At 51.6% G+C, this 22,267-nt stretch overlaps 1 protein-coding gene across 4 annotated transcripts in view; it reads left to right on the top strand.

The window, feature by feature from the left end:
- The first annotated feature begins 1,011 nt into the window (after nucleotides 1-1,011).
- CHCHD6 (coiled-coil-helix-coiled-coil-helix domain containing 6) overlaps nucleotides 1,012-22,267 on the top strand; it is a 149,280-nt gene continuing 128,024 nt past the window's right edge. For 2 of the 4 annotated variants that reach the window (XM_047782599.1, XM_047782627.1), the window contains exons 1-4: nucleotides 1,012-1,216; nucleotides 17,482-17,590; nucleotides 18,060-18,132; nucleotides 19,661-19,784. In XM_047782599.1, coding sequence (XP_047638555.1) covers nucleotides 1,130-1,216; nucleotides 17,482-17,590; nucleotides 18,060-18,132; nucleotides 19,661-19,784 — 393 coding nt within the window. In that variant the 5' untranslated portion in view covers nucleotides 1,012-1,129. Of the gene's footprint in view, nucleotides 1,217-10,836; nucleotides 11,046-11,086; nucleotides 11,241-17,481; nucleotides 17,591-18,059; nucleotides 18,133-19,660; nucleotides 19,785-22,267 lie in introns of those variants that run through there. The other 2 variants (XM_047782607.1, XM_047782617.1) reach the window with 2 other exon arrangements.

Below are 22,267 nucleotides of genomic sequence, written 5' to 3'. Positions count from 1 at the left end.
ATTTGTGCTCTGAGAGCCGTGGGGGTGACTTGAAGCCACCACCAGCTCTTGACATCTTCGCTTTCTCCTGAAGCATCCCCCCCATAAACCTCTTGCACCAGAATCCCCATCTCAGCCTCTGCTTATAGTGAAGAAACAGATGAAGGGATGGAGAGAGATTTGCAAATTAAAGTATCCTGAAGGAAACCAGCTGATGTCTTTGCTCATAACCCCCCTAGCGCCCCTACCCCACGTCCAAGGCCAAGCTGTGGTCATCTCGAAGCGTCTCTCTCTCTTCCACACTGTCCTCCTTACCCCTGCGTCCAAGTTCTAAAAGGCTCCAAATGATTCTTTTCTTGGAGCAGTCGGCTGTTTCCCAGTTCATGATCCCAACTCGGCCCCAGGCCCACTTTGGCGAATCAAAGCCAGTCGGCAGCTCAGAGAACAAATGGGCTTCGTTCAGGGCACGGCAGAGGGCAGGGCACTTCGTTCAGGGCACTCGGAGCCGCCTGAGTGTCCGTAAGCCTAGGACCACGCGCTGTCCTCCGTGGGCCTTTAGGAAGCACTGGGGCCGCTCCCCAGGCCCGCGGCTCTGCCCCTTCCGCTCTCCGGCCGCGCTGAACTGCTCCTCCCTCCGCCAAGCGGAGCCCTTCTTGCCGGGCCCCAGAGGCGGAGCTCCAGCTCCGAAGGTAAAGCAAGCGCCTCCCGCCAGCTTCTCGCCGGGCAGCGAGACGCCGCCGTTTTCCTCGGCGTCCAGAAGGCTCAACAGGCCGCTCGCCGACTGTTCACCATTCCCTCCATCCCGGGTGTCCTCGGCCGGTCAGCTCTCCCCGGCTGCTCCGCACGGTTTGCTGACGAACCTGCAGCGCCTCGGCCGGCTCGGCGCTGTCCTTTCCCCCTATGCCGGCTCGGCGCTGTCCTTTCCCCCTCTGCTCGGCGGGTCAGCAAGCCTCCCAACCCGCGGTCCGGCCACGCACAGTCCCGGCTCCTGCGCCTGGTCCAGCCGGCGCCGCCGCCAGACTACAACCGCCACAATGCCTTGCGGCCCGCCCGCGATTGGCTGAGCCCGGCGGCGGAGCCCAATAGGACGCTGCGTTGTTGGCAGGTGGCGCCGTACGGAAGCGCCGGCGCGCCAGAGCCGCCTCCCGCCATGGGCAGCGCGGAAAGCAGCGAGGGCCGCAGGGCGTCTTTCGGGATGGACGAGGAGGAGCGGGTCCGGGTGCTGCAGGGCATCCGGGTGAGCGGGCGGCCGGAGGGCGGGCGTGGAGGCGCCGGGCGTTCCTCGGCGGCGAGAGGGACGCGACCTGGGAGCGCGCCCGTAGGCTCGGCCGCTGCCAGGTGGGAGGAGGAGCGGACGCCGGGGCGGGGCCTGTTGTCGGGACCCGGATTCTATGCCCTCGCTGCCCGGGGACGCCACGCCTGTACGAGGACGACGAGCCGCTTACCTCTCCCACAGCTTCCCGTGCCAGTGCCCCCCTTCCCCTCTCCCGCCCCTGTTCACTGGCCTCAGGGCCTTCTTGCCCCTTGGGTTGCCGGTCTGTTGGGCACACGACCTCCGCACGAGCTGTGTCGGCTCGTGCGTTCTTGTGGGAGCTCAGATGTCACCTCAGTATCTTTCCCTGACCATTCAGTCTAAAGTGGCGGCCCCCCACTCCCATCCCCGCGGTTTCACAGTTGTTTTTGTCCGAGCGCTCATCACCATGAGAAATTTCTATTGATACTTGACTTTCCTGTTGTGTTTCCCGCTGCTGGGTAAGCTCCAAGGCTCTTGCCTGACTCCAGACCCTATCCCCAGAGTCTAGAGGAAGAATAAAAGCAGCTCACATCCGAGTGCTTAGTGGGGATCTTTTCATTTAATTCTCAACAGCCCTTTAGAAGTAGGATTCGGTTTGCTCATTTTATGGATTGAGGACCAGGCACTGAGGTACTTAGCCAAGGTCACCTGAGCAACAAGCTGGCGAGCTGGGTTCGAGCTCCGCTGACTCAGTGTCCTGTTGGTTCGGTGCCCTGCTTCCTGCATCTGTGCCTGGCACAAGGCTGGTGCTTTGTAAACCATTGCTAAATGATTAAATGGATGAACCCAGTGAAGCAGGTACGGAGCTTAGGTGAATTAGTTGATTATGGAGGTGGCTCAGAAAAGGACATTAGGAAGTCTGACTTCCAGATAGATGCTCATTAGTTGTGTGACCTGGGATGAACAACTTATCTTTTGAGTCTCAATCACCACATCTTTTAAAAAATGAGAGGAGGCTATAATAATTCCAGATGCAACCTAGGGTAAGACGATGTATGTGGACATGTTTAGGAAAAGTGCAGAGTGTTTGTGGGGGCCTCTTAGCGTAGCTTATTTAGTGCTTGCTAGGTGTTATCTAGTCTTGATCTGGCTCGTTGCAAAGACAGAATGAGGAGAAAATGTCTGTTGGAAGGTGAGAGGCAGTAGCTGAATCAGAATATAGAAAGGTTCTCTGGGTGCTGTCTGGGCCCTCTCCCACTGTTGTCACCTACATTGGGGAGTGTTGGAAAATTCAGTCAGTCACAGTTTTCTAAGGGGATGTCCCCTAAATTAAAGGAACATCATCTTTTTTTGGGTCTTATATCAGACGGGCATTTTGTTTCTAGGTCTTAGCAGTTCTGCAAAGACTGAATTCTCTTTTAAAATGGAGACTTAGGCTTAGCGACATTAAGGAACATGTCCAAGGTGTTACTTTTGGGACTTTAATCATTTGGGTACAAGAAACATCCTTTTCTCACTACTACAAGCCCCCTCCCATATGCAAGGCAATGTGAAGGTTGTGTAACAGCTCCTAGCTGTCCTGATAGGGTGCAGGTTCTATCAAGACTTAAAACAAGAGGGAGCTTTGGGGCAGACCCATCAGAGATTATAAGTGCCTTGTCCAGAGGCGTACAATTGGGGGCATGGCCCCATGCTATGAGAGCCCTTTGCTTTCTTCCTTCTCTTTCCTCTGTTCCTTCTGTCCACTCCTGACCCTGGCTTGAGAGAGGGAGACAAGAGAGAGGAGGTGATGGCAATTCAGAGTTGGTGTGAAGATTTTTCTGCAAAGTGGCTTGAGATTTGGGGAGTCCACCTTGCCTTAAAGCAAGCAAGTAAAAAATTACTGGACAAGATCATTGAATGAACCAAAGGAGAAGTTCATTTAATAGAAGGTAGATGCCACAACAGAGCATTTGCCTGCTACTTCAGAGAAGGTTACATTTTTTTTTTTCCTTCTAATGGCCGCACCTGTGGCATATGAAAGTTCCCAAGCAAGGGGTTGAGTTGGAGCTCCAACTTATACCACAGCCACAGCAACACTGGATCCCAGCTGCATCTGCCACCTACCTGCAGCTTGCAGCAAGGCTGGATCCTTGACCCACTCACTGAGTGAGGCCAAGGATTGAATCTGAATCTTCAGAGAGACAACATTGATCTCTTAACCTGCTGAGTCACAACAGGAGCTCCTTTTTTTTCCTTTTAGGTTAAATATTCTTAAAGGCCCCTTGTATGTCATCCCCTAGCCTGGAAAGTACTCTTAATTTCCTTAAAATTAAATGCCTTGCTAGTTTGCACACTTATTTGCATAAATTTACATATTTACTCCAAGATCTAATTCCGAGGAAGGTAAAAGAAATTTAAGTAATGCAAAATGCTGTGTTCAGCTCCATTGTTCAGAGCAAGCATGTGTGAAATACATAAAGATTTCACTTCAGCCAGTATGTTTAATCTCCAGTAAGAGATTATAGCACCTGGGTGTGACTGTCCTCTGCCCCACGTACAGCCGTCTTTGGTGATTCAGCTGGAGTCGGCTGCTTGTCAACATCCAGACTCCTTGCTGTTCTCCGTCCTTTGCCTTCCAACCGTTCAGCTCCCTCTGCTCTTCCCAAGTCACTTCCCGAGGCTGCTGCTTCAGCTGTGTCCTCAGGCTCATCACACGCTCAAGTCTACTCTGCCTTTGCTCGTCACTCCACTGAGGCATGTGTGGACCAATGCTGAGGGGAAGACCCAGGAAGAGGTAGTAGAATCAGTCCTCAGTGTGAGCACACTGAGGAGCCGTGTGTCCCAGCACTACATGTGGCTACCGCTTACTGCTGCCCCAGCAGTTCCTACTGTGACCTGGGCCTGGCCTTGCAGAGATGACGGCACAAACTACAGTGTCCTGCCCCCATGGAGACCTCAGCCCAGGAGTGGAAACTGACTGATAGAAAGAAAAGAGACAAGAATAAAACAGCACGAGGGAATGGAAGAGGTTGTGAAGAGTTATGCAGCTCCTTGCTCGAGGTGGGCTGGTGAGATGCTGCTGCTCTGTGGAGCTGAAGATGACCATGGGCCTGAGCCCAAGGAGAAGCCTGTCTCTTCTGGGCTGAGTGGTTTAAAGACAGCATCTCAGCTGGTCCCTAGGCTGACCTTGTGAGCTGTCATCCCCATCAGAGGCAAAGAAACAGCTTCAAGGAAGTGAAGCAACCTATTGGTCCCAGCAAGTTGGTGGTAGAGCTGGAAGCTCAGACTTTCCATCTCTGTAAGCCTGTGTCCTTGGCAGCCACTCGGAGCTTGGGGTGGTGGAGAAAGCTAGCCAGTAATGAGGTCCTGAGTGCCAGGCAGGGTTGTCTCTACATTGTCCTGGAGGCAACATTGTGGTTCTCTAATCCAGAATGGAGCATTGGAAAGATTTTAGCTGATGGCGACTTTTTCTCTCTCTTTTTTTTTTTTTTTGCTTTTCTGAGCTGCACTCATGGCACATGGAGGTCCCAGGCTAGGGGTCCAATCGGAGCTATAGCTTCCATCCTACACCAGAGCCACAGCAATATCAGGTCCGAGCCACGTCTGTGACCTGCACTACAGCTCACAGCAACGCCAGATCCTTAACCCACTGAGCAAGGCCAGGGATTGAACCCGCAACCTCATGGTTCCTAGTCCGATTTGTTTCCACTGAGCCATAACGGGAACTCTTTTTCCTTTTAAAAATGGCTTTATTGAAGTGTATTTTCCATATAAAATTCACCCATTTCAGTGATTTTTTTTTTAAAGCAAATTTAGAGTTGAGCAGCTGTCATCACAATGGGATTTTAGAACATTTACAAGGGCGCAGTGGTTAACGAATCCGACTAGGAACCATGAGGTTGCGGGTTCGGTCCCTGCCCTTGCTCAGTGGGTTAACGATCCAGCGTTGCCGTGAGCTGTGGTGTAGGTTGCAGACGCAGCTCGGATCCCGCATTGCTGTGGCTCTGGCGTAGGCCGGTGGCTTCAGGTCCGATTCCACCCCTAGCCTGGGAACCTCCATATGCCGCAGGAGCGGCCCAAGAAATAGCAAAAAGACAAAAAAAAAAAAAAAACATTTACAAGGCCTAAAAGGATCCCTTGTTGGTTTACAGTCACTCCCACTTCCAGCCCCAGTTTACCACTAATCCTTCTGTCTCTCTGTGTTGCCTTTTCCAGATATTTCATGTAAAGACATTGTGCATCTTTTACGTCTGGCTTCCTTTACTTAGTACAGTGTGCTTGGCACTGGTTCATCAAGGTTGTGGTGTGTATTAGTAGTTCCTTTTTATTGCTGAATAGCATCTCATTTATGGACAGTCTGCATTTTGTTTATGGAGTCAAACAAGGATGGAGTGTTTCTAGTTCTTGACTATTGCAAAGAATGCTGCTGTCAACATTTTCGTTCTTTTTTTTGTAGGTTGTCTCATTTCTCTTAGCTGGATACCTGAGAGTAAAATTGCTGGGTCATTCTGTTTATGAATTTGGTGACTTACTAGGTTTAACTTTTTAAGAAACTGTTGAATGTTTTCTAAAGTGGCTGAACCATTTTACATTCCTCCAGCAGTATGTAAGGGTTCCAGTTTCTCCATATCCTCATTAACCCTTGTTTTCGTCTTCTGGTTATAGCAGTTCTAGTGGGTGTGACATGTTACCTCACTGTGGTTTGAATTTGCATTCCCTAATAACTAATCATACTGAATGTTTCTTGTGTGCTTATTTGCCACCCACATATTTTCTTTGGTGAAATGTGTATTCAAATATTTTGCCTACTTTTAATACCTCTTAATAGGATTATTTGTCTTTATTATTGAGTTGGAAGATTTCTTCATGCTGCTTTACAAGCCCTTATCATATTATGATTTGCAAATATTTTCTCCCAATCTGTGGCTTTTGTCATTTTCTTCTTCCCCCCCCCCCCTTTTTTTTTTTAGGGCTGAACCCACAGCACATGGAAATTCCCAGGCTAGGGCTGAATGGGAGCTACAGCTGCCAGCTTACGCCACAGCCACAGCAACTCGGGATCCAAGCTGCGTCTGTGACCTACACCGAAGCTCACGACAATGCTGGATCCCTGACCCACTGAGCGAGGCCAAAGATTGAACCTGTATCCTCATGGGTACTAGTTGGATTCATTTCTGCTGCGCTACAACGGGAACTCCTTTTCATTTTCTTTCTTTTTTTTTTTTTCTCTTTTTGTTGTTGTTGTTGTTGTTGTTGTTATTGCTATTTCTTGGGCCGCTCCCGCGGCATATGGAGGTTCCCAGGCTAGGGGTTGAATCGGAGCTGTAGCCACCAGCCTACGCCAGAGCCACAGCAACTTGGGATCCGAGCCGCGTCTGCGACCTACACCACAGCTCACGGCAACGCCAGATCGTCAACCCACTGAGCAAGGCCAGGGACCGAACCCGCAACCTCATGGTTCCTAGTTGGATTCGTTAACCACTGCGCCATGACGGGAACTCCCTCCTTTTCATTTTCTTAATGCTGTCTTTGAAGTGCAAACATTTGTAATTTTGATGAAGTTTAATATATTAATTTTTTTAAGGATTGTGCTTTGGTATTATATTTCAGAAATCTATGCCAAACTAAAGGTTATTGAAATTTTCTCCATGGAGTTCCCATCGTGGCTCAGTGGTTAACGAATCCGACTAGGAACCATGAGGTTACAGGTTCAATCCCTGGCCTTGCTCAGTGGGTTAAGGATCCAGCGTTGCTGTGAGCTGTGGTATAGGTCGCAGACGTGGCTCGGATCCTGCGTTGCTGTGGCTATGGTGTAGGCCGGCAGCTACAGCTTCTATTAGACCCCTAGCTTGGGAACCTCCATATGCTGAGGGTGCGGCCTTAGAAAAGGCAAAAAGACAAAAAAAAAAGGGAAAATTTCTCCTATGCTTTCTTCTAAGAATTTTATGGTTTTGACTTTTATACTTAAGACTGTGATCCATTTTGAGTTTTTGTATATGACTTTATGTAAGGGTTGGCAAAGTTTTTCTGGAGATGACCAGTTGGTAAATATTTTCTGCTTTGCTGACCTGAGGTCTTTATCACTACTGCTCACCTCTGCCGTTTTAGGGTGAAAGTAGCCATAGACAATATGAATGGGTGTGGCTGTTTCGATAAATTTTATTTATAAAATCAAGTGTTAAGTTGGATTTGGCTTGAGTACTAGAGCTTGGTGAACTCTGGTTTAAATCCATCTTTTTTGTATGCAGTATTTTAATTTTTCCAATCTCCATTTTTGAGGAGACTATCCTTTTCCCATTTGAATTACCTTGGGACCTTGATGAACATTGGTTGACCGTGAACATAAGAGTTTATTTCTGGACTCCCAATTCTTTTGAGAATTCCATTGGTCTGTAGGCTATGTCTGTCTTTTTGCTAGTGCAACACTATCATGATGTTGTAGCTTTGTGGGAAATTTCAAAATTAGGAAGTATAAGGCTCTAATTTTGTTCTTTTTTTCAAGATTGTTTTGCTGTTTTATGTCCTTTTATACTTCCATGTACACTTTAGGATCAATTTGTCAGCTGTGAAAAAGCCTATTGGGATTTTGATGGGGTTTGTGTTGAATCTATAAGATTACCTTGGGGAGAATTGCCATTTTAACAATATGGAGTTTCCAATCTGAGAATATGAAATCTTTTCATTAATTTGGATCTTTTATTTAAAGTTTTTCCCAGCAATGTTTTTACTTTCAGTGTACAGGTCCTACAGTGAAAAAAAAATTATTCCAAATTATTTTCTTTCTGATGCTCTTATGAATGGAATTGTTTCCTTAATTTAATTTGTGGATTCTTCATTGCTAGCATGTGGAAATACAGTTGATTTTTGTATGTTGATCTTGTGTCTTGCAACCTTGCTGTACTCCTTTACTAGTTGTAGTATTTGTGTGTGTGTATTCCATAGGATTTTATGTAGGTAGGATCATGCTGTCTACAAAACGAAGACATTTTTACCTTTCCCTTTCTAGTCTGGATGCACCTTTTTTTCTTGCCTTATTGCATTGGGTAGAACCTCTTGTACAGTATTGAGCAGAAGTGGTGAGAGTACATGTCTTCGCCATGTTTCTGCACTTAGGGAGGACACTTGGTCTTCCACAACTGAGTGTATTAGCTGTAGGTTTTTCATAGATGCTCTTTATCAGAATGATGATTTTATTTATCAGTATTCTCCATCACCCCTTCCTCTCTGTCCTGTTTTTCTTTTGTAAGCTCTTGGAGTGCAGAGGCTTCTTTATTAGCCTCTGGATCATTAGTATGTGCATTTTGGATTGCACGCTCAGACTAGAGAATTGGTGATTGTTTTTTACCCAAGCTGGACAACTGCCGCGTGTGAATCTTACTCTTCTGCTTCTTACTCTTTCCAGGCTTTAACACAAACTTGCACCACATGCATGTGGCAGAATTCCTTTTTCACCTGCTGTTGCCCAGTGACGTGCTTCTTAAATGTCTCAGTGTGAACGTCAGCGCTTCTCATTCTGTAGCTTTATATCACAACGTTTGTCTTCACGTTGCTTAGGGTTAGTGTGGGGACCAGGGATCCCAGAGGACCTGGCCTGGAGCCCTGACTTGCACAGGGGTGTGTCTCTCTCCTTATACACAGGCCAGGCCAAGCTCAGGAGGTGTTTCCCAATGGGCTTGGTCATGAAACCTCCTCACTCTTTCCCAGCTCTGTGCTCTACCTGGCTGACCATTTGGCGTGTGCCATGGATGGGCCACAACAGGAAAAGCAGGAAGCCAGCCTGGTTCTCCCGGCTTTGCATTAAGCACACCGGTGCAACAGGGCATCACGTCCCCCAGTGCCACTCGGGTGCCGTTCCCAGGCTGGGCCCTTTCCTTGGTGCTCCCCAAACACTGCATCTTCTGGAGGTGAGGTATCTGGAAACCGTAGGGGCCAATCCTTCAGGGAAGCAGAGCACATGGTCCCTCCTCCTGGCCCATAGTTCCTGAGGGGAGGATGGTTCTTGGCTCCAGACAGATACTCTGTGAATGAGGGCGGATGCAGCAACGTCCTGGAGCATCTCTGAGCATCCTTTGAACCCCTGTTTGGTGGTGCTGCAGCATAACCAGTAATAGCATTAGCATGTGAGCGCTCATCCCTCCCCAAGGTGAAACTCCATGGTGGTACCACAGCTTCGCCCAGTACAGCACAGAGGATAACCCCAGCGTCCTCTCATTGTGTGGAGGCTTGTTGATTCTGTCCAGGACCCCTTGGCTTCCACCACCTGCTCTTTCCCGAGGCCCTGATTCCCAGGATCCCAACCATGTCTCTTCAGAGTGCTCCCTAGCTCAGCCCTCCTTCCCTTATGTACCATGCCTCGGCCATCTCTTTTTGTCTGGATTCTAAATACCCAGCCAGACCTGTCCCGACGCCACTGGCAGTGTCCCCTGCAAGTCTCCTGGGCACCTGTAGTCCAGTGCATCCTCTGGGCTCACTGTGCCCCCACTCCCACCTCTTGCTGCCTTCTTAGAAACCTTTCTTCCTTAAGTGCAGAGGGCCATCCAGACAGCCCTCATCCAGGAAGCTGGATCCCATGTGCCCTTTTTCTCTCCATATGAGGACAACTCTGAGCCTACCTTCCAGATTTTCTGTTTTACTGTCTCCTCTTTGCTCTCACTGAGTCTGTCTCAGTCAGGCCCACCCCAGCTTCCTTGACTGTCTGATAAATTGTTCTTTTCTCCCAACAGGCTTGCCTCCTACAAATCTGGTGCTAGGGTAATGTGTTTTTAAAAGGTAAACTTCACTTTTGTGTAGGTTTTGGGAAATGGTGATAAAATCCAGACAGTTCATTGGAGGTTCATAGGGAAAAAGGACACCTCCTTTCCGTGTCCAGCGACTTCGCTCTCAGGTGGCCCCCGCCAGCTTGTGGTGTCTATAACTATTCAGACTGAAGCCAGCAGTGTGACCCTTCACTTACCATCCTTATGTGCTTCTCCTAGCCTCTGGGTTAAATGCAGATTTCTTGGCCTCACTCCTGCGGCCCTCCGTATACCAGCACCACCTCTCCTGTCACTGCCTGCCCTGCAGGGGGGAATACACACTCCTGCTGTGCTACGTCTTGCTTCTGTGTGGTGATTCTGTCCCCTTTCTCTCTTTGCTTAGACCAGACTCCTCAGGGCCAGCTCAGTGTTCCCTTCACTGGTCACCCTCCTGGGTCCGGGCAGCTCTGCCCTGTACACACCTGGTGAGCAGGACTGCTGCTACTGATCTCTGGCCCCAGCACCTGAACTGGAACTGAACTTGGACAGAGGCTCCATGTTTCTTAAGGGAAACCACCAGCCCAAAAACTTTGTGGTATTAATTGATAACATTTAAAACTTGGAGGCTGTACATAAATTCAGTTGTTAGCTTTTTTGGGGGGTAATATGAAAGTCTCAGTGTTTCCATGTGGCAACATCTGCTGGATCTGCCAGGCAGCACCCCCCACCCCCCGCCTCCAGGGCTGTGCTCTCACCCTGCCACCACCTCATCCTTGCACTGCTTCTGTCTTGTTAGGCCCCCTGCCAGACCCAGGGCCTTGGTGTTTGCCAGGCTTTGTGGGGTCTCAGGGCTCTTCTGATCCAAACACTTGGATTTAAATCTGTGCACCTAATTTCATCTCACAGAAAACAGAAGAAACAGCCGACAGAATTTCCAAGGCAACGGCTACAGGCAAAGCGGAGGAGTCTTCTTAAGAGTCATAGAGTCTGGCAGTACCTCCCAGGCTGGGTGTCTGGGCACCAGGGGCCGCTGGCAGTCCTGACCCACCTGGGAGCTGCCTGGCGCTCAGCCTGCCCCGAAGGGGGAATAGGGGCTGCACGCCAGTCCTCAGAAGGTAGGTCCTTGGAGACGATGTGTAAGTGGCCACCAGGGACTTGGATGGGCTGCCTCTGCACCTCAGCCCTGCATCCCATGTGAGGACTGAGGATAGTCACCTGAAGGACATCAGAGCCCTCACTGATGTGGAGAATAATGCTCAGGAGCAGCGTCTCAGAAGTATCTGGATGAGGAGCACTCTTGGCCTGAAAAGGTGCTGTTTCCTAATTTAAGTGGCTGCCTGTTCTTGAATGCCTGTGTGCTCCCCTTCTCCCTCCCAGGGCTCAGTAAAGCACCACAGACGCAGGCAAGGCGATGTGCAGATCTTTTGTTTTGTTGAGTTGGCACTCCTCTGCACTGGTGACTTGTCCCCTTGCTGCCTGTTGCCACCTGCACTGTCCGTGTCACCACCTGCACTGTCCCATCAGCTGCCCAGCTTTGGCCCTAGTCTTGGTTCTGGCAGTTAGGACTCTGTAGTCTTGGGTGAGTTGTCACTTCCTGGCATTCAGTCTTTCATCTGTCCAGTGGGTGTGGGCTTGGCCAAGGTCCTGGCACGTGGAGGTGCTCGCAGGGCTGTCTTTAGCGCTGTCCTTACATGGGAGCCACTGGCCCTCTGCTGGGGTGAGTTACCCCCACAGCCAAGAGTGTGGGGAAGGTTCCTTCTCCCTCTGGTCTGCCTGGCGAGGCCCTGATTTCTTTGTCCGGATGCAGCTCCTGCCATTACCCCTGCCCATGTGCTGTGTGTGTTTGCCTGTGGAGCAGAGCTGCTGGGACAGACCCAGGACACGCACACACAGTGGTTCTGGGCTCGGCAAGGATGCACCCTCTCCAGCGAGCTGGGCTGTCATCTGCTCCTCATCCATTCCTTCCAGGCATCTTCTGGCAGAATGCATCTTATGTTTGCATGCCAGCTGTTCCCAGTTTCTCGTGGGTCCTTTCAGGCTGTCCTAGGCCTCCACAACAAGCTCACCTTCCCCTTTGGCTGTAGGAATGAGGTCACTGTGTGAACCATGCTGTAGACACACCTCATGCCTGCCAGCATGTCCGGGCAAATGCCATGTGTCTGGTCACTTCACCGTGTGGTCCTCTCTCCCCCCAGCATTCTCTGACTCCTGCCTCCGGGAGCTTTTCCCCTTTCTGGGCTTTGCCACCTGTTCTCTCGGCTCCTTACGGACTGCAGCTTCCTCTCTGTCATCATGAACAGAACCTCTGGCTCTCCTCGAGTGACCTTTCTCCATTGGGCTGGACCTCGGCTTCTCTGGGTGCTGCCCTTGCTGTGCTTGGGCCTTCTCTCTCTGGAAGCCCTCTGCCACCTCCTTCCTCGTCTGACCGCGGGCTCTCTGAGGACAACAGTGTCTCTGTCGTGTCTGCACTCTCCGCCCCCACTCCCCCAGAGTGGTTACGGTCCGGGCCTGCAGTCAGTGTTTACACAGTCCACGTGTTGAGTGATCCCTCCAGCATATCAGCATGCCAGGCACCCAGGACATGGCCAGAGCCTAGCAGGATCTCTGCTGCCCTGAGCTGTGTTCAGGGGAAGAGGGGCTGCAGGGTCACAACCTCACACGTAGGAGACACAGGAAGAGTCTTCTTCCATGGCTGAGTCCCTGGGACCTACATGGGGTTGCTGGGCTTCTAGTAGCCTCTGTTCTTGTCCCTTCATGGCCCTACCCGCCCATGATGCTAGTGGGGCTCCTCCCTTGCTCCTGTGCTGGGGTGGGTCAGGGAGCTGGCTTTGTTCCTTGGGAGAGGGGCTGGGTAGCCTGCCTGCAGCTGGTGGCCTGTGGCAAGCACAAGGCCTTCCTGCTGCTGTGGGGGGTGACAGTGTCCTGCTCCCTGGGCCTGGCAGGGCATGGCCGTGGTGGCTATGACTAGGACTTCCTCACTCCTGGCATTCCTGTGTCCAGAGATGGATGGATGAGGCCACTTGGGCTTTTAAAGCAGCCCCTTCTCCCAGCCTTTTGCTCCCGGGGCTGCGAGGTTTATAGGCTGGATGGCTGATGAGGAAAGCCTCTAATCCTGCTTTGGGACCATGCCCTGAACTCAGCTGCTCCTACCACCATGGCTCTCATGGGCCATGAGAGACAGAGGGAGGAGCCCTCATCTCTTTTCAGGCTCTGAGATATTGCCATGACTGGTGCAGGTGCCAGCCACCTGCACCTCGGTGGTGGCATGGAAGGTCCTTCTGTTCAGAGTCCCTGAGTTACTCCAGGCCTACATTTGAGCCATAGGACATCAGTGCCAGAGGGCACTTTGCCACGAGTCTGTCAGTTTCACTTTGGGTAGGTTGCAGAGCGGGAGGGAGGTTCTGCAGCTGCACGTGGAACCGAACCACCAGTTCCAGGGTCCTGGGCGCTGCCAGTCCTTGTTCTTGACTGGTCTCATGTTTTTGCATACCTAGGGTGTGCCTGGCGGGGGTGGGGGGAGGGGGCGTAGTGTCCTCTGTGTCCCATTTCACACGACCACTGACCTGACCATGCTGGTTTGATTGTGCTGGTTTGCTCTGTGGCCTTTGCTGTGCACAGCACCCCCTGCCCCAGCCTCGTCATCCTCATGACAGTGTGTACCATGAGTAACATCTGCCTCACAGGTGAGGACATTGCCTCCCAAGTGGAGTCCCCTGCCCAAGGTCGTGTGGCTAATAAGTGGCTTCGCTGGGACTCAAACCCAGGCCTGTGTGACACCAAGCACTGACTCCTGGGCAGCCTGTGAGCCCTGTTCCCCAAGTGGAGTGGGGAAGGTGGGTGAGGAGCCTGTGGGGCCCTGCAGCCAGGTGTGGGTGGGTGCCTCTGTCCTTGTGCTTCTCTGGAGTTGGCCCTCCACCTCCTGGCCACACAGGACTCTTCCTGGCCAACTCTGATGGCACAGTGACCTGGGCCTCTGGCACTGAGTTCCCAGGCCTGTGTGGCTCTGGGGGCCTCCATCCTGGTTCTGTTGGTGCGGGAAGCACTGCCCAGATGGTGTTTATTCTCGCGTGACTGCTGTGTGTGTATGTGTGTTTGTTGATTAAAAATATTACTTGCTTATTTTGTAGCAACATTAAAAAATATTTCAAATCTCTTCCTGCCGGCGAGAAGCTTGCCAATGTTTTCCTTACTTAGCCCCTCACTCACCAGGTGGAACAGCTCAGTCGATGCCCCTCTCCTCCTCCCTCACCATAGCTCCTCTGGCCCTTGGGTCACATTTGAGCTTCTGACCTCAGTCTGCCTCTGGCCTGGTCAGCAGGTCCACGTCTCTCACACTGGCCTCATACAGGCCTGGACAGGCCAGACCCAGGTCAACGTCTTCCCCTCCTCTTGGCCCTGACGTGAATGTGGCTGGGCCTCCTTGCTCATGGGTGGGAGTCTTGTATCAGTACCATCTCGGGGGGTGGGGGTCTTCCTGCAGCCACCCCGCGTGTGCTCATCCATGCAGGACTGCTGTATATTCTTCCTAGCACTTACCACTAACATGCTTCACAGAATTTTTTTTTTTTTTTTTGCTTTTTTAGGGCTGCACATTAGGCATATGGAAGCTCCCAAGCTAGGGGTCAAATCAGAGGTACAGCTGCCAGCCTGTACCACAGCCACAGCAATGTGGAATCTAGGACCTACGCCACAGCTTACAATAATGCTGGATCCTTAACCCCCTGAGTGAGGCCGGGGATTGAATCTGCATCCTGATGGAACTAGTCAGGCTCTTTACTGCTGAGCTACAACAGGAACTCCCGCTTCACAGATTAATAAGACACATTTTTGAAATGGAGATACCATATAATTGGTGGAAAACCCCCACCTCTTACCCTTTTGTAATCAGAACCCAGTCTCCCCCTCTACCAAGCTCAAGGCCACCAGTCAATTTTTTGTCTCGAGATTTGCATATTGTGGGTATCTCAAATGAGTGGACTTTTGTATCTGGCTTACTTCACTGAGCATGGTGCTTTCAGATTCTTCATTGTGTAGCCTGTGTCAGTGTTTCATTCCTTTTTATGGCTGATAATATTCCATTATTTTTATTTACCCGTCTGTCAGTTGATGGGCATTTGGATTGTTTGCACCTTTGGCTGTTATGGGTAATGCTGATGTGAACATTTATGTCCAAATCAGTGTGAATGTGTGTCTCCATGTCTCTTGAGTAGGTGCCTTGGAGTAGAATTGCTGGATCAGATGGTAACTCTGTGTTAAACTTTTGAGGAACTTCCAGACTGTTTTCCATGTGGCCGCACCATTTTTTTTGCCACCAGCAGTGTATGAGGGTTCTGACTTCTCTGTATATTTGCCAACACTTGTTACGGCACGACTTTTTAATTATAGACATTGTCTTGGATGGAAAGTGCTATCTCATTGTGGTTTGAGTTTGCATTTCTCTCATGATTAAAGCTATTGAGCATCTTTTCATGTCTTTGTTGGTCATTTGTATATCTTCTTTGGAGAAATGACTTCAAATCCTTTGCCCATTTTTAATTGGGTTATTTTTCTTTGTATTAATGAGTTGGAGTTGTTTACGTAGTCTAGTTACATATCCCTTTTCTGATGCAAATTTACAAATAGTTTTTCATTCTGTGGGTTGTCTTTTTGATTTGCTTGGTTGTGTTCTTTGATACAACACGTTTTAATTTTGATGAGGTTCAGTATATCTATATTTTCTTTGCTCGTATTGTTGGCGTCATATCTCCAAATTCACGGCCAAAGCCAAGTTCATAAAGATTTACTTCTGTGTTTTCTTCCAAGAGTTTCATTGTTTTAACTCCTACATTTAGGCCTTTTGAATTGGGTTTTGTATATGGTGTGTGGGAGGGTCTAGCCTTAATCTCCTGAGTGTGGATGTCCAGTTGTCCCAGCCCCGTCTGTTGAAGAGACCAGTCTTTCTCCATTAAATGGTTTTGGCACCTTGCCAGTCAGTCGACCACAGATACATAGGTTTATTTCTGGGCTCTCGGTTTTCCACTGCTGTGCATGCTTGGTCTCCTCTTGTCCTATAATCATAACTTAGCTACTTGATTTGTATAGTACTAGAAGGACCCTATTACTGTTGTTGTAAAAAGCAATAGTTGTGGAGTTCCCGTCGTGGCGCAGTGGTTAACGAATCCGACTGGGAACCATGAGGTTGCGGGTTCGGTCCCTGCCCTTGCTCAGTGGGTTGGGGATCCGGCGTTGCCGTGAGCTGTGGTGTAGGTTGTAGACGCGGCTTGGATCCCGCCTTGCTGTGGCTCTGGCGTAGGCCAGTGGCTACAGCTCCGATTCGACCCCTAGCCTGGGAGCCTCCATGTGCCGCAGATGCGGCCCACAGAAGTAGCAAAAAGACAAAGAAAAAAAAAAAGCAATAGTTGCTTAAAAAAATACTCAAACATTAAAACACAGAAGTGCTGAAAGGGAACATCTCGTGTATTCTCTGAGCAGATGTGTGCATTTAGGGGTGTGTGGGTGTGGACGTATTTGCACCGCAGTCTGCCTCTTTATAATTGTGCATCTCTTTTTTTTCCAAAACTGAGATACGCAAAGTAGTCTTGGTCTTGAAGGACTAAGCAGTAGTGCCCTTCTGTGACAGGTACACATGGCTTAGCTGTCCTTTCTCGAGGCTTCTGTGGTTCTTCATAGAAGATGTGCCGACTTTTCTCTAACCACGGCCTGCCCCTTTCTCTGCGCACACAGACACTCTCCTCTCCTGGGTACCTGGAGTGGAGCTGCTGATCAGGGGCTTGTCCTGAAGCCATTTTATTGTCTCCTCTCAGCTGTGGTTTATGATGCCTTGTGTGTAAATACTAACATAAACTCTTAGAGGTTTTTATTCTGGATTCATCCCTACTTGCTATTTCATTTCAGTAAACTGTTTTATGACACCCTCTTGCCTGTTTCACTTCCCCTACAAATGAAGGAACATTTGGGTTATCAGGCTTCACTAGGGGAGCAAAGGTGGGGGCAGTCAGGCCAGGTTGGATTTTCCGCTGTGAGGGTGAGGTGGTGGGGGGCTCCCAGGGGAGGGAGAGGTATTTAGGACCCATCAGGATGAGGCAGGTTGGATGTGGCAGAGGCATAGCTATTGTGACCCAGGCATGAAGGAGGGGGCAAATGAAACTTACCTTGGGAGGGGCCCAGAAGACCCTGTGGTGGAGGGACCTGGGCAGGGGGTGTCTGGGAAGGGTCAGACCTAGGCAGCTGGAGACCAGCTGGGGTGGGGGCTGGGGTGGGTACTGATGAGATGAATTTGGGGCAGTAAGACAAGGGAGAACCCAGGGTCCACCGAGTGTGAGTGGGTGGCAGGTGAAGCTGGAAGGCCAGCAGGGGCCAGGCTGTGCTCTGTGCAATCCGCCGGGGCCCCACCAGCCATGGCATTAACCTGGGAGGCAGTGAGTGGGCTGGCTTGAGGTTTCTGAGTAGAATTCCATCCTCTGTTGGGGTTGGTCCTTGAGAAAGTGGCTAGAGGGGATTCTCGCCTTCCAGAGGGTTCTATGATGTAACTTTCCCTCCATCCCCCCCCAGCTGTCTGAGAGTGTGGTGACCCGCATGAAGAACTCTAGCCAGTCTGCCAGAACAGGGCCGCCGGCTCCTCCACCTGCTGCCCTTGGCTCCTCCAGAGGCCTGGACACAGGTAGGAGGGCAGTGGTTCTGGGGTGGGGGTGGGGTTGGGAGGCTCCACATGCAGTGCTCAGAGCACTGACCTCATGTCCTAGGGTTCTGGACCGGCTCTTGGGTGGTTCACCCTGGGTTTCTGGGAGGGCCGTCACCTTGTGCCCCCCTCACCAGGCCCCCAAGCCTGCTGTTGCTGGAGCCAGGCTTGAAGCTCGCTTGTCCCTCCTGTGTCTGCCACCAGTGAAGGAGCCTCTGCTTTTCTCCAAGTAGCAAACACCAAGGCACAGAAACGGTTAAGAATGGGGAACTCAAGGTACAAAAATATTAAGACACTATGAACTAGGGAGGTCCTCAGACAGCCGATTAATAACTGCTATTTGTTGATGAGGATCTGGGTCTTATTGTCACCCATAACTGATGTGCCTGTTTTAAATCCAGGGGCTGGAGGAGCTTGCTCCTGACAGAGTTTCCTTCTCCACTCTTTGCAGACTGTAAAGTGTCCAGACCGGAGTGTGGCCGTGGCTGGCAGCCCTCAGGGGCGGAAGTGAGTCCCCTCAGGAGGTAAGCTGAGTGCCCACACGCTGTGGCTCTGCAGTCTGGCCCTGTGCTCCTCCCTCTCTGGGTCCCTATTCTTTGCCTAAAGCCTGGAGTGTTTGTGTCACACTTAGGGGGACACCAACCCTGTGGTTGAGGTGGAACTGGTTCTAGTGTGAAGATAAACACCCAGGGCTGTGGAGTTGGTTCAGTTGCAAAGCCAGGACTAGGTGGCTGAGTGGCCACACTCCTGGCTTGTGTGCATGTAGCCCTGTTTAGAGGACACCTCAAGGTCACCGTGGCTCCTCCACAGGCTGGCTGCAGGGTACAGATGACCTGCCACTGGTTTGGCCACAGCCCTGGAGGGCAGTTGACCTGGGGCTGCTCCCCGCTGTGGGGCTGGTGGCACAGCGGCCGAGGCAGAGGCCCCCCGAATACAGGACGTATCCCAATTCTGCTACCTGCTCGCTATGTGACCCTGGAATGTCCCCGTGAGTCTCCAGGCCTTGAAGAAGGCAGAGCTGAGCGCCCTCATTGGGTGTGGTCTTGGGGCTACATGTTATGCACAGCACTTAGCGCAGGACCCAGGCTGGTCTGAGGGATGGTGCCCATGGCCTGAAGGACCCATAGCTGGACGGCTCCCTCCACAGGTCAGCCAGGCCATGGCTCTTCTGTGGTTGTGGGTAAGACCCACCTTCTAAGCATGTCTACTCCCTAATCCCAAGAGGCCTTTCTGAAATACTTTTAAACATTTAAAAAATGTTCAGCTAGCACAAGCTAATTCAAGACTTGGGATATATGTAAAGAGGGGACATCACCATAGCTTTCTTATCTCTTTTTAATATTTGGGAGTATTGCTTTCAAATGCCTTCTTTCTTCTAGTTTAGGATTGTTTTTTCAGGATCATATAAAATTTTATATCTTGCTGTTTGTACCCAGTCTTATAATTATCTTCCACTTGTCACACCTGTTCATAAGGGTTTTCACTGCGGAAGGTGCTGTCCTTGGGTCCTCAGTGGAGCTAGCCCACAACACACCCAAGAGCATGTCTGGTGAGGACGCCATGCCTGTCACCTGCTCCTGGGCCGAACTGGTGCTGCCTATCTCACTGTGTGCAGATCTACACCCTAATCAGTAATACTCCTAAGACGACCTCAGTGCCAGTAACTTTTTTTCTCTTTAGAATGATTGTATAGGAGGAGTCAAAGCAGATGGGAGGGTAGGGACAAGAAGACAGTGAAGGTTCAAAGCCAAGGCTGCTGCTAAGCCTTCTTGCACCGGCAGAGTGGGGAGGTGGGCACTGAGCAGGGGCTGGAGTGGCGGGTCGAACTTCTCATTTGGCGTTTGGCTGTCTGATTCTTCACCTGGCTCCTGATCTCTTGTTCGAGAGTGTCACTGTCCCCTCACCTTGGGGACTGTCCCTCGTGCCTGAGCCTGGCTAGCTGGCCTGGGAGTCCCCAGCCCTCAGGTCCCAGGGCCTGGGTGGCTGAAGGGAGCATGCAGACCCTTCCTTGGCTGCTGTCTGCATCTGTTTCTCCCATCTCTTCTGGCACAGGTGTGAAGAGGAGCTGGCCACGGGTCAGGGCCAGCTGCCCCATGTGGCCGTGAGGGAGGGAGAGGCGGCCCTGCGGCGGGAGGAGATCAGTGTGGACCAGGAGAAGCAGAGGTCAGCCCGGATGGTGAGTGCGGGGGAAGAAGAGGCCAGTCCAGAGCCTGACCGGTCCCCAGCCCAGCTGCTTCTTTGCTGAGAGGGTATCTTTCCAGGGACTGGGGCGATAATTCCCGCAGCCTTGGCGCTTATCTGCTCTGCGGCTCTGGGCTGTGGTTCCCATCTCTGTGGGCCTCAGGTTTGTACATTAAGGGCTGGATGGTTGGCTGCTGGTTCCCAGAGCCTCGCAGTTCTAAGTTTTGCAGGAAGTGTCTGCCAGGAGGGTGTAGCGGGAGGACGCTGTGAGCTTCGGACATGTAGCACTCGAGAGGGAGAAGGGGGAGGAGGAAAGAGGTAATTTCAGAGGCAGGCAGCCTGGGTGCAGAGCCTCACTGCTCTCCCTGGGGGCCTGGGAGGCTGGCAATGGTTGTAGTGCTCATACATGGGCTTTCCTGTGTTTAGAGGGGCTGTGGCAGCTGGGGCCTGACAGCTGATTGCTGGTATAATTCTCTGTGCACTTAGCTGAGGGTCTTTCTGCTGTGGATATAGGCTGTTTCCCAGCCCAAGAAGTCATGGTCCCCCAGGGCTCATGGGGCCTGACAAGCCTCTGCTTGGGAAGGAGGAGGACTTTCCTCTCATGTCCCCTTGGCCTGGATGGCTCCAGGGTCCAAGGCCAGCTCTTAGCAGGGGGACCCTGGAGGCTCTATGACTGGAGCTGGGGCTCTTCTCTATCATGTTTGGGTGCCAGGGTGGGCATCTGGACAGAATTAGGACTGTCAGTGGCATCAATCCTGCCAATTCCATTGTGCGGGGGTGTCCCCACACATCCAGGGAATGCTCGGCACCAGCTGGGTGTTTGATGCTGTTCCCAGAGATGGCAGTACAGTCCACAGGTGGAGGGCTTTGTCCCACAAGGTTCCCCGATCTGACACTATGTACCTGGTGCCAGCACAGACCCCGCAGGCTGTGTCCCACAATGTCCCCACAAGGTTTCCCCTAGACACCCACCTCAAGTCCAGGTTGTCCTGGGTGCTTCTGACCTGGGGAGACCTCTGGGGCAGGGAGAAGCCAGGCGAGGACAGGCATTTAGTGGGGCAGGCAGCCAAACTCTGGCCCAGGACGTGAAGGGTTAATGGAAGTGGCACCTGGGACAGTGGTGGCCAGGACACCTCTGCCCTGCTGTTGCCTGCCCGGGAGATGCTGCCCCACCACCCAGGCTGCCCACCTGGAGGCTGTGCCTGGAGGGAGGAGCCTCCTCAAGGGGCAGGGCACCCATCTTGGGTTGGGTATGGGTTTCTTTACCCCAGGGGTAACTGACCCGAGCCCCCAGACGTCTGGATGGACATTTTCGCTGCTCCAGAGTTCTGAGGGCTGGTGGAGCCAGTGGCTGCCTCACTTTGGAAGCATTTGCTCTGACTTGCTGGGTGTCCGCTTTTTTCACTGTTTGGCATCTATTTCCTTGTACACTTTGCACCCTGTGCCTTTTGGGAGCTTGCCTGCCTCCTGATGCTCTGTGTCCCTGGGCAGGATCGCAGCTTTTGCTGTCCCTGCCGTAAAACAAGGTCTGGTTACAGGGCCTGGGGGCAGTCAGAGCCCGGCCCCCGGACTGACCGTCGTGACTGAAGGGAGGCCAGTTGGGAGGCCAGGCACCACCTTGCTCACCCCTGGTTGCCTTCTTTGGGGTTAGAGTGCCCGTTGATAACTCTGTGCAGCTTAGCTGCAGGCAGGGTTTGCTGCTGGGCCCACGGCAGGTGACAGGACCCGTCCCAGGCATCCGCAGGGCAGAGGTGTCCTGGCCACGGTGTCCCCTCTGTTGGGTCGGTGTGTTTGCAGCAGCTTTTAGTGGAAGCAGTTTCAAAATAGTTATTGGGAGAATTTAAATGAGGAAGAGGCAGGAGAAAGACCTGAGTGGAGCAGACAGGACTTTCCCTCCTTGCGGGCAGAGAGGGCATGCTTGCGGCCCAGGGAGTGCTGCCATCTTCATTGCCTCCTGCCCTAGCCTGGCGCCCGCCTGGGCCTTGCATCGCCGGCTCCCTCCTGCTGTGCTGAGTGCACCCTGACATTGCATGTGCGCTTGTTCTGACTCTTACCGTGTGGGTTTTCAGTTCTCTTCTGCGTGGAGCTTGTTATTGGGACAAGTTCATAAAACTAACGACAAGGAGAGGTAATAATTTTTATAAGCTACTTTTGATGACCAGAGCGTCCCCATTTCCTATCTAGCGCCAAAGCGAATGGGTTTTGAGTATTGAGGTGCATTCCTGCCATGTGTGGGCTGGGGGTCCTGGGTGTGGGGAGCTGTGGTGAGTGAGCTTCCTTCTGAGTTGGGAGCAAGTTTGGCATCCAGATCAAATGTCCCGGAGGGGAACATGGAGTGAGCTGTGGTTTCTTGGCTGAGTCTTCCAATGGCAGAGCTTTAAAGACCCCGTGGTTGGAGCAGTGAAGGCCTGGCAGAGTGTGGGATTTAGGACCTTGCCTGCTGGATTCCTGACACATGTTATTAGGAGTGTGAACCTG

This window comes from Phacochoerus africanus, chromosome 1 (genome assembly GCF_016906955.1).
Source record: "Phacochoerus africanus isolate WHEZ1 chromosome 1, ROS_Pafr_v1, whole genome shotgun sequence".
Classification (NCBI taxonomy): domain Eukaryota; kingdom Metazoa; phylum Chordata; class Mammalia; order Artiodactyla; family Suidae; genus Phacochoerus; species Phacochoerus africanus.
The sequence above is the reverse complement of the archived record's forward strand: the minus strand, read 5'-3'. Positions and strand labels throughout refer to the sequence as shown.